At 36.0% G+C, this 12693-nt stretch overlaps 1 protein-coding gene across 1 annotated transcript in view; it reads left to right on the top strand.

The window, feature by feature from the left end:
* Window positions 1-12693, top strand: part of LOC145670413 (phospholipid-transporting ATPase ABCA3-like) — a 541163-nt gene that overhangs the window by 5873 nt on the left and 522597 nt on the right. Inside the window, exons 2-3 of the mRNA XM_081739072.1 lie at window positions 6771-7214; window positions 10612-10688. Coding sequence (XP_081595198.1) covers window positions 6818-7214; window positions 10612-10688 — 474 coding nt within the window. The 5' untranslated portion in view covers window positions 6771-6817. The remainder of the gene's footprint in view (window positions 1-6770; window positions 7215-10611; window positions 10689-12693) is intronic.

The raw sequence follows: 12693 nt of genomic DNA, 5'->3' as shown, positions 1-12693 counted from the left end.
GGTACATTCAGGCACAAACGTAGCACAAACGATTGGCATAGTTTTTGTTTCGAAATTCCAAGTTTGGAGGCTTCCGTTTCTCCAGCTTCCCCACTTTAAAACCCTTATAACTTCGTACAGGAAGTGGTACAAATGAAAAGTTTTGCCGTACATTCCGGCACAAACATAGCACAAACGATTCTCATAGGTTTTGTTTTGAAATTCGTAGGTGGGGGCTGCCGTTTCCCCAGCCCCCCACTTTAAAACCCTTATAACTTCGTACCGGAAGTAGTACAAACGAAAATTTTTGCGGTCATTCCGGCACAAACGTAGCACAAACGATTGCCATAGGTTTTGTTTCGAAATTCCAAGTTTGGAGGCTGCCGTTTCCCCAGCCCCCTACTTCAAAACCCTTATAACTTCGTACCGGAAGTGGTACAAACGAAAATTTTTGCGGTACATTCCGGCACAAACGATTGGTATAGGTTTAGTTTTGAAATTCCTAGGTGGGGAGTGCCGTTTCCCCAGCCCCTCACTTTAAAACCCTTATAACTTCGTACCGGAAGTAGTATAAACGAAAATTTTTGCGGTACATTCCGGCACAAACGATTGGCATAGTTTTTGTTTCGAAATTCCAAGTTGGAGGCTTCCGTTTCTCCACCCCCCCACTTTAAAACCCTTATAACTTCGTACCGAAAGTGGTACAAACGAAAATTTTTGTGGTATATTCCGGCACAAACGTAGCACAAACGATTGGCATAGATTTCGTTTCGAAATTCCAAGGTAGGGGGTTGCCGTTTCCCCAGCCCCCCACTTTAAAACTCTTATAACTTCGTACCAGAAGTGGTACAAACGAAAATTTTTGCGGTACATTCCGGCACAAACGTAGCACAAACGATTGGCATAGGTTTTGTTTCGAAATTCCAAGTTTGGAGGCTGCCGTTTCTCCAGCCCCCCACTTTAAAACCCTTATAACTTCGTACCGGAAGTGGTACAAACGAAAATTTTTGTGGTACATTCCGGCACAAACGTAGAACAAACGATTGCCATAGGTTTTGTTTCGAAATTCCAAGTTTGGAGGCTGCCGTTTCTTCAGCCCCTCCACTTTAAAACCCTTATAACTTCGTACCGGAAGTGGTACAAACGAAAATTTTTGCGGTACATTCCGGCACAAACGTAGCACAAACGATTGCCATAGGTTTTGTTTCGAAATTTCACTTTAGGGGGTTTCCGTTTCTCCAGCCCCCACTTTAAAACCCTTATAACTTCGTACCGGAAGTGGTACAAACGAAAATTTTTGCGGTACATTCCGGCACAAACGTAGCACAAACGATTGGCATAGATTTTGTTTTGAAATTCCTTGGTGGGGGGGGGGGCTGGCGAAATGCACCTCTCGAATTGCTGCACTTTTACATTTATTCAGCTGGTTTTCTGGCATATTTCCTTCTATGTAAGTCGATATTAAGCCAGTACGTAATTACACATTTACTTTAGAGAAGGCTCGCAGACGCTTGAGAAAAACATACGCTGTAACTGTAAGACTTCCCACTTTTACTAGATATTATTCAGTTTTATGAGTTCGGATGTATATTTAGTGTACAGATCCATATATAAATTCATTGCATATAAAGAGTGATCCTCAATTAGGATCCCTATTTCATTTCATTATTATTCTGACATTAACAATATTAAATGATTACTGTGAATACTATTATGTACTATGGTCCTTGCTATTTCATTCAACGAAAGCGCCAGCATTAGTAGCACACCGTTGCAGTCGGGGTCCAACGTTCTTTACAGACCGTTGCAATGTGTCGTTTTGTACCCACGCATGCTCTTCCTTAATGACTACTTGCAAAGTGTCTGAGTCACGCGGTTTTCTGGTATACTTTCAAATAATCCAGAGGAAAAAATCCAATGGGTCAAGTCTGGATTTCTCGGTGGCCACTCAACATTTCCGCGACGTCCAATAACGAGACCTGAAAAAGCGTCAAGCCATTCTCGCGAAATCAACGCAGAATGGGAAGGTGTCCCATCATGAATAAAGTACAAATTGTCCACTCTGTCCCGGCTGAAACAATGGGATAAACAAACGTTTGTGACATGCGCACATACGTTTCCGCAGTCATTATTTCACGAAGAATGTAAGGACCGATAAGAGTTTCATAACGAATACCACACCACACAATCAGCGAAGGATGTGAGTGTAATTTTTCAATTGTAGCTCCAGGACTGTTGTTACTTGTGTCCCAGTAACTGCAGTTATGGCGATTTATGAATCCATCCACATGGAACACTGCTTCCTCTGACCACAGCATGTTACTCAGGATATCTTGTTCTTCTTTTATTCATTGTAGTGTAGATTCAGCAAACTCCATCTTAACATCAGAGACTTCCGGTGACAATGGCTGGACAAAATGTGGTTTCCATGGTCTCCAGTCGATCTCCTTCATTAGCCGTTGGGCCGAACCATACGATAAACCAGATTTCCTATGATATTGTCTTAGAAATTTCGTGAGACTTTGCGCAAACACCGCGGCAGCGTTGGCTTTAGCCTCTTCAGTGACAACTCTCTTTGAAAGGCCAGCACCCTTTTGGTGTGTAACCGAACCCGTACGCAACAAACTTGTATGCAGTCTCTTTATTCATTTGACGTCCAGAGTCGCGTGTCTTCCCTTCTCCGGTCACCACCATAATTGCACCATTACAGGCAACTGCCATACTTCGATCGTCGCTGCAATCCGAGCTCGGTGATCAGTGTTCAGTCTCTGCGCCATCTTCAATTAATTATTGGTTAGACCTGCAACACAGGAATAACGTAACAATTACATAATGGCATAGAATAGAGCATAATAGAACGGTAGTTATTTATATTACATCGTTTGTAATAAAATATCAGTACAATAAAAATAGGGACATAATAGTGGATCACCCGGTATACTTTTTTTTTTTAGTAAATTAACATTTTGTTTATTAAACAATCGATCAGTTTTCGGGTATGGACTTCCATTCATCTGTACAGATATAGGCATATGCCGACTTTTGAGGGACTAATATTTTGGTAAAAATTGTTACTATTTTGTTTAATTTTGGCTAATTTTGGTTAGGTTAGATTAGTTTAAGTTAGGCTAGGTTTAGTATTTCACGCTAATTTAAATTTGTACTTACCTTCACGCTCCTTAACATTTCGTACTCCTCCATTTGACATACTACGTTTCCATCCTATTCACTTCATAGATCATTCATACATCAATTACCCTTCCGTAACATGAACTCATTCCTCCTGTGTAAACATTATGCTTTTTACCTAGTTTTGGTCCCTCGAAAGCCGACATAAGTCTAGTTATACTTTAGAGGGGCTTCAGTGTACTAACCAACCAACTTGTGCTAGATATCCATTGAAAAGGATGAATGTTATCTAACAGAGTCAGGGCAGGAGCGCAGCAGGGGCCCCGAGCGGTTGCATAGGGAGCAGGCGAGTCAGAAAAGGTGGGTGTACGTATAAATGAGGATAGCGCGGAAACACTCTATATATAGCATAAAATTGCTTACCTTACGTGTTGAATTATGCATTTCTATGTTGCTAAAGACATTATAGGTAATATCCCGATATGTTTTCATTGCTTGCACATTTGTGTTCCAAAGCAACATAACATATTACTGACGTAAATATAACAATTATGCGGATCCTTTAAGTATCGGAGATTTCTAATTTGCTCGTCATGAGTTAGCACATTAACATGAGATACTTCACTTCATGCACTGTGGTTACTAGCTACTTACTAGATAGGCGAATCCGTGCACAACAGGTTCGACTTTCATTGATGTATTTTTAAAGGAGAAACTCATCTCGCAGGTAAAAACACAATATATTTAGTTTACTTACACACTACTCTATCAAAATATTATTATAAATGTGTTCTTATACTTTACAAATATGTGGGTCCGTACAGTAAATCTCCACACAAGGTCGTCATAAGTTATTAATTTTATATTTAAAATAAATAACCGCAACAAATAGAACTTTAAAAATATTGTGCAACATTTATGCACAATATAAGTAAGTCGTTTTGGCTGGGGTGTTGCAGATGAGTACCTTGAAATTAGAAATAATATGCATCGTAAAGTAAGAGTAGGTTGGGTTAAGGTGAATCACCACCCGGAAATCAGTACATATTTTAGCTCATTCCCTTAATTACTGCGCAATGAATCGTTACATATTATAAATATTGTACTATAAGATAGAGTTATGTTTCAGCTACAACACAGGACACTGATTCATTTGGTTGTGTCTTCTGATATCGAAAAAGGTAACAAGTAAAAGAAAATATTTTATTCGTTTTACAATGAGCACACAAGATGACACTTGCTGGTAGATCTTACTAGAAGTGCTAAATTTTATGAAATGTTTATTTGAATGTGTGAAGTACTTTAAAGTAAAAATCTTGTTACAAAATAGATATATTGGTTGATCGTTTTTCGTGTTGTTTCACATTTTATTTAAATATTAATTTACATTTAAGGAAATAGATTTTGAGAAGAAATTTGCGCAGAACGCCATAATGCGTCGTTGCCAAATTTGTACGTTTAATTCCTGGATTCTAGCGTTGCAGTTCGAGAAGCGGAACTTAGCTGTGAATTGCGGTAAGAGTCGAAAACTAATTTCACCAGTAAGTATCCAAGCAGAATTCCATGATTACTTGCTTTATTATCTTGCACCAGTAAACACTCGACACTACCTGGCAACGCCGCACTATTCAAGCAGCGTTTAGCATAGCATCGAGAACACCTAGTGATCCACCGTAATTTAACTCTATTCTTTCATTCGAGAGGGAGATATGATTATTTTGTCTTGTTTGTAGAATTGATCGAACGAATAATATCTCTGTAATGATCCATTCCCTCTTAGGTTACCATAATTCACTCAATGTCTCTGCAACAGTGTTCGGAATGAAGAAAAAGCAGAAATGGTATGTTTTATTATGATTTTGACTAGACACACCGGCTGTCTAAATATTGAAATACAGTGAGGGTATGTTGCCTAAAATATAGTATTTCTATTTACATAATGACTCAAAACCATGGGAGAGTTTCTCTGCAGTTATGTGGGGGGGAAGGAGCAGAGGGAGGCCTTGCCCCTCGTCCCTAACTCTGAGAATTTAAAAAATATATCCTGTTACGTTGTATTATATGTTGGATAATTATGTAGGTATATACGAAAATGCTCAAAAACCGAGTTTTTATATTAACAATTTTTAAACAATTTCCCGCAGGAGAACTCCCGAACACCCTACTTGACTAAGGGATATTCCAGACCCTCGAATGGTCCTCCCCCCACAACAGACAAACTCTTAATCCGCCCATGCTCAAAACATGGCATTTTTAAGCATTAAGGCAGGAAGACACACACATACATAAGAGAGAAATAATTGAATATGACACAACAAAATATAAACTAAGTGAACTTCTTTGTAGACATCTAACTAAAAAAAAGGACAGGAAAAAGTTAACAAAAATGTCGGTGTTGGCATCTTAGAAATTATTTCTACATATGAAATAGCATATTGTTACGTGCGAAGAACTTCTTCAATTACTGTGTGTAAAAATGGATTTATTAAAGGTATATTAGCATCCTATTTTCAGTGACGGTATGTCTTGATCACTGAAAAACCAGAGGCAGTATGTCTTCATTACTGAAAAACCAGAGACGGTATAGCATACCATTGCATACCGTCTCACTTTGACCACTGCTCTGCAAGACAAATATTTTTTGCCGTCAACGAGGACAGAACGACATCTAGAACTTCTTAATTTGTTTGATTCATTTTAATGAACGGTAGGCCTACATATTTATTAATAATTATCATTATTGATAATTGTGATTTATCATAAATGATAATTGTAATAAATCAATTACAAGTATGATTTATCAGAAGACCACTTTCACTGGACTATATCTGCAACTTAAGTAAAGGGAGCGAGGGAACTCAAGAGTCATATCTAAAGAATGAATGCTACAATTTCTCTACTCTTTTTCAGACATACGAAAGTTGTAGTCACGATTAGGATATTATTTGAGAAGTTCTGTATTGTACCTTTAAGTGCACGGCTATTCGATGCGTTCGGAACGCCTTTTTATTACTCGTGCTTACGCTTGTAATACGCTGACCATGTATTTAAATGTGGATGGATGGCTAATCACAATGTGCTGCAAACGCGTAAGCAATAAAAACACCCAGAATAGTCGACTCGAACTTATTTGGTGCGTTTCGGAACAATAGATCACCTGCTGTTTCGGAATCAGTAAAAAATGTCTAAAGAAAGGAAAAACAGGAAAGACGTGTTGCCAGGCAAGGGGATTGTTTAGCAAGAAACAGGTGCTTGGAAAATGCTTTGTGCAGAGTATTGGAACTCTGCTATTATAAAGTATGTGCATATATATATAAAAAGAAAATTCACAAAAATACAAGGAAATTCCGAAAAAAAATTAGCTAATCACAGAAAAATCTATCTAACACAGTAAGGTTATTTCTCGTGATTCCCATGAATGAGAATAAGGATGTGGCACCCTGGCCTGGAAATCCTGACTGGCTCACAGTATGATTTATATCTGACGAAAGTAAAATTACCGAGTAGCCACCTACGTCGCGTTCGCTGCGGGGGGTAACGCATCGGAAACGCATACTCGTTTAGCCATACACTAAATAATAAGTAGCAGCCTTATGCAAGGTTAAGATTATTAAAATTATATTGTTGTGCGTTAATTCTTTATTATTATATTATAATTTCAGGTCCAAAATGTAATGAATAATCAAGGCTCATAACAACTACATACTATATGACGAGGAAAAGTAACATCGATTTAGATGGTGACTCACTACATGACATTGATGTGTATAATTCCATGATTGAAAATTTTGGAAAGATGGACGTGAACAAGGATGTGAACAAGGACGTGACATCAGACATGAACATGGATACGCAGTCACCATCTTGTTTCAGAATTGTATATCTAATTTTGTGGAAAAATTGCGTTATTCGTAGTCGAAATATTATCTTTACTGCAATGGAACTTACCTTTCCTGTTCTGGCAATTATACCATTCACTATAGATGTCCATATTAGAAGAAGCAGACAAATAGAGTTCACTAATAAAAACCTAGAAACATATTATAATAGACTGCTTGCAGCTGCTGGTAGTTTCGTTCGCAGGATAATGACACTTCCTTGGGAAGGTTTGTGATGTTCTACTATACTTGGTAACGTTTAGTTATTATCTAGAAGCAGTTTTTACAAAAGTGTAGCTATTAGGCTTCTTTCGAATATACTCTATCATTAATAGAGCAGAAGTATGTATTGATCTTATCCTCGATATTTACGAGTTATATAATATTTTCTAAAACTCATTACTACTCCGGAAAGTAATTTAATGCTGCAAGCTGCATGCAAGTTCACTAATTTAAGGGAATTAATTCAAAGTCTGTGAAACTATTATCAAATTCGCTACTTACATATTTTCTAAGCAGGTTTTAACGACTAGATACGCAAAATTATTACAAGTATCTATCGCTTATCAGAAATTCAATTAACAGAAAATTTTTACTCATTTGAATTTCTCTCTTTGAGAGAAAGTACACATATAAACAAATACACATTTTTAACATATATTAAGACCGCAATTTTGGTTTTAAGTAATTTCTATGAACATTGTTTTGTGTTAATGCTACATTTACACGTAGAACTAATATTACTTGTAATGAAGCATACCCAGGTTTGGTTCCCGGTGGAAGCTCATACGGTTCGGATTCCAAGTTAAGATATAAATCTACGTCTCCTATACCCTCACTGCTGAAAGAGATGGTAAACTCATATCAAACTTTTAAAAAATCAAACATTTACAATTTACTGAGATAGTTTACTTTGGTGTATGTAATTCGTTCTCTATTAATTCTCATGGTACATATGCCTCATTTTCGGTTGTGAATCGATTTATATTCACAGAATAATGCATGTATCTGCGACTTAGTGCAAATTTTCAATATTTTAATATTGCCTTCAGTTAGTGTTCATGCCATTTTCATGATAGGCAGTCTTGATTTACCTCTTCTGATAAGATTACTATCAATTTTCTTGTTGTTTAATATGAGTATTCTTTTTTCCTTAGACGATACATTTCCAGGTTTTCTGGGTAAGTGCTAATTTGATATCACATAGAAAGTAGTATTTATTGCAACTACAATATATTTAATATAGAAAGAAATGCAGAGGTCTTATTAAATGTTTGCAGGACATGGGTTTAGAAGTAAATGCAGAGAAAACTAAATACATGGAAGTTCGTCGGAATCGTAATACGGCAAATTATGGGGGCGTTAAAATATCAAATAATATTGTTAATAAAGTAGATACTCTGAAATATCTAGGATCAATATTAACAGATCAAAATCATATTCACGAAGAAATAAAAAGTCGACTAAATACAGGGAATTCATGTTATTACTCAGTTCAAAATCTTTTGTCTTCGCGAATTCTGTCGAGAATTTGAAGCTTAAAATCTATAAAACGATAATCATGCGTGTTGTGCTATATGGTTGTGAAACATGGTCGCTTACTTTGAGGAAAGAACGTAGATTGAAAGTATTTGAGAACAAGATCCTGAGACGGAAATGGGGAACGGCGGAAACTTCATAACGAGGAACTATATAATTTTTTTTAACGTTCACCAAACATTGTTAAGTTCATCAAATCTAGGAGGCTCAAATGGGCAGATCATGTGACCAGAATGGAAGGAAGTTGGAACGCCTTCAAAGCTTTAACTGGAAGTCCAATCGGAAAACACCTATTACAAAGATCTAGGAGCAGATGAGAGGATAGTATTAAGATGGATCTTGCAGAAATAGGAATACAAAGAAGAAAATGGATCCAGTTGGCTGAGGATCAAAATCAGTGGAGAGCTTTTGCAAATGCGGCATTGCACCTCCGGGTTTTATAGGTCATAGAGTTAGTTAGTTGGATAATAGATTTTATGCTTGTTTACTACCATCAACTTAAATGTTGAAGATTCAACATTCTAATAAGATACACGCTTTATTCTTTTCTTCCTTTCGGCTATGATGATAGGCGCTGGTCAAATCTTCATTTCGAGGATGGAAATAAAACATCATCGTGTTCCAGCCTTAGGTATGTTTGAAGCATCAACAATCAAGATAATCCTGGAATTACAAACAAAATACACTATGGTATGAGTAATAAGGATTTAGTAGTGAACATCATAGTGAAACTACGATTTCTATCGTTATGCTATTTCTCCCTTTCCACATTAAAATATACAAATCGTCGGACATCAACTATTATACCGAAAGAAAAAAATACTTCTCTAAAGTGAAGAAAACAAAAGATATCCACAAATCAATAAAGTAATACGCGTCGAAAAGCAAAAATCTCTAAATTATAAAAGGTAAATAACAATATTTAATAAATTTCAATTTGTTCATACGTCGCTGATAATATGTAAAGAATGGCTTTAATACTACGTACATATTCTGGTGGATCAATTTTGAGATAAGTAACTTTCAGTGGGCAATTCTATCCTTTCTTTGGTCTCATTGGCCTTCTAAAATGTAACAATAATACATGATGTTTCAAAGTTATTCAAGTATTGAAGAAATTAATTGTATAGTCCAATTCCCAGCTTACAAGGTGGAATCAAACATAAAAATGTGAATTAAACAGGCAGCATAACAACCTTGGATAGTGTTCCAACATAGATAAGGGACCAATTTACAGAGTAATAAGAAGCAGATTGCTTATCAGATTAACAAGTCAAGTTAAAGAAGCGGCCATGTTAATAGGTTTTATTGCATTGAATATAGACTCGCCTTCAATTATAATGTAATGATATTATGTGTAGTATATGTTAACAAGTAAATACGTAGGCTGATCAATAAAGACCGATCATCAGTGTTTATGAGGTGAATACAACAACAAGGCATAGAAAACGGAATACGACTGTGCAGTGGGAGAAGTGAGGAATAGATCATGCAAGTTTGAAGGCCATGGCGTCAGAAACGTGACCTTGGTAGCCGTTCCTGCGCACGTAGTTTCAGTTTCGCATCAGGCAACATGGAAGTGACACGCAGAAAGAACAGTACAGAAATTGTGGTGACTATCTTGCAAAGATCACCGTTCCGTCTATACTCCATCCTCCATATAGTCCCGATTTAGGGCCTTGTGATTTCTTTTTGTTTCCAACTTTGAAGGAACACCTCCAGGGGCGGCGTTTCGCATCGTGAGGGGCAGTGGTGAAAGCTGCGGAGGCAATTTTGAAGGCTCTGTCCAAAAATGGCTTCCATCATGTCTTTAATGACTGGTAAAAATGTTAGGACAGGTGCATTGCATGTAATGGGAACTATTTTGAAAAAGACCATCAACATTTGGAGGATTAGTATAAGTAATTATGTTTTATTCATTTATGATCATTCTTTATTGATCACACGATCAACCTTCCTAGACTTTAATTTATACTTTCATAGCAAATATCTTTCGAAAGTTGGGTTAACATAATTTCTATTTAGATATATATATATACGTTAATTACATGAACAACCAAGATAAAAGTACTGTTTTCTTTTTCAGATGATTATTCCCGGAATTCTTCATTCTTATCGACTAATGAAACAAACTTTCAATTTTATCCCGACTACTACTACTACGTGAGTATAAAATAATCACATAAGTTATGTTCGAAACCATCATTGTCTGAATTCGATGTTCTGCTTTCTTTTCTTTCTGTTAAGGTGGATCACCACCCGGAAGTCAATACATATTTTAGCTCATTTCCTTAATTACTGCACAATAAAACGTTACATATTATAAATATTGTACTGTAAGATAGAGTTATGTTTCAGCTACAACACAAGATACTGATTCATTTGATTGTCTCTTCTGATATCGAAAAACATAACAAATAAAAGAAAATATTTGATTCGTTTTACAATGATCAGACAAGATGGCACTTGCTGTTAGATCTTACTAGAAATGCTCAGTTTTATGAAAGGTTTATTTATATGTGTAAAATATTTTAAAGTAACGATCTTATTACGAAATAGATATATTGTTCGACCGTTTTTCGTGTAATGTTTCACATTTTATTTAAATAATAATTTACATTTAAGGAAATAAAACTTAAGAAGAAACTTGCACAGAGCGCCATAGTACGTAGTTGCCAAATTTGAACATTTACTGTGGTAGTCACAATAAGAGAATTCGTGGATTCTAGCGTTGCAGTTTGAGAAGCGGCACTTAGCTGTGAATTGCGGTAAGGGTCGAAAACTAATTTCTCCAGTAATTATCTAAGCAAAATTCCAGCATTACTTCCTTTATTATCTGGCATCAGTAACACTCGACACTATGTGGGAACGCCGTACTATTCAAGCAGCGTTTAGCATAACACCGAGAACACCTAGTGGTCCAGCTTAAACAATGAAATATATCACGGTATCCACCTAATAATTTTCTAGCAAATATGCTTGAAAAGTACTTGAATGGTTCATCAAAAGCTACTAAAATTAGAAGTATTCACTCCTGGGTTATATAGTTATTTAGTGTAGAAATTCTTACGTTAGACTCAAGTTCGTTAATAGAAGCGATAGATCTCTCAGAAGTGGTAAACCACTTCCACCATTTCCGGTTTTAATATTGATGACCAGGAGTAAAAGTGAGGGGGAACGATGGGACGCCGTTCCTCCACTTTCAAAAAATATCTATGGCGTCCCCTACTTCCTAAAAGAATACCATAGTAAAGGATAGCCATGGGAAACGTAGTGACGTCATGCGACTCCTAACTTTTCAGATCCACTTTTACCGCTATTCATGACTATAAAATAAAAACGGAATTAGATAGCGAGAATCGCTTTAGTGTAATCAACTAAGCTTTTTAAGAATAAAATTTATTTCAATTCTCAACTCTCTACTTATTAAACTACCGCAATGCTAAAAATTAATTATATAACGTCTACTGAATACAGCATTCTACTTTTTTACTATGTATTTAAATATTAACCATTGTCACAAGAAACATATCAGTATAAAACTAATTTCAAGATCACATCTTCTATTACAAACTATGTTCCACAAACATCTAGAATGTTTCAACATTCTACTTCTTTCTCTTTTTCTCTAAAAGAAGGCATGTGCAACAAAACTATAGCAGATTCTGCCCTAACATCCTCCTCCCCTCTAAGAAATGTTTAATCATATCCCCGAAATAAGTATATAATTTCGTATTAGTAGATCTCTTCCAGAAATGTATACCAATATAGAATAAATTGCTAAGTACAAATATGATTTTATATGCATAGATAATAACTTGTAAATAAGCGATTTTTGCATATAAACATATCAAATGTATCTTCATATAGACACACGTTTATATTAATAAAAAAAATTCCAAACCCACAGTATATAAAATATGCTCTCAAAACTAGATTCTGTTTTAAAAGCAGTTTCTATCAACAGCTCATCCTCTTCAATTAAAAAGTTACCAAATAAATTTTCAAAATCAAATTTTCAGTCACAAACCTAACCTAACCTAACCGGTAATAATATATTCATACGTAATCTAACCTAACAAGAAGTCAGTAAAAGGACGCCTAAACCCCGCTGAACAATGTCAAGAAACTTCATCCTCATCCCCAGCGATACAGGATAGTTTCTACT

Source organism: Thermobia domestica, chromosome 14 (assembly GCF_964235325.1).
Source record: "Thermobia domestica chromosome 14, izTheDome1.hap1.1, whole genome shotgun sequence".
NCBI lineage: Eukaryota > Metazoa > Arthropoda > Insecta > Zygentoma > Lepismatidae > Thermobia > Thermobia domestica.
The sequence above is the reverse complement of the archived record's forward strand: the minus strand, read 5'-3'. Positions and strand labels throughout refer to the sequence as shown.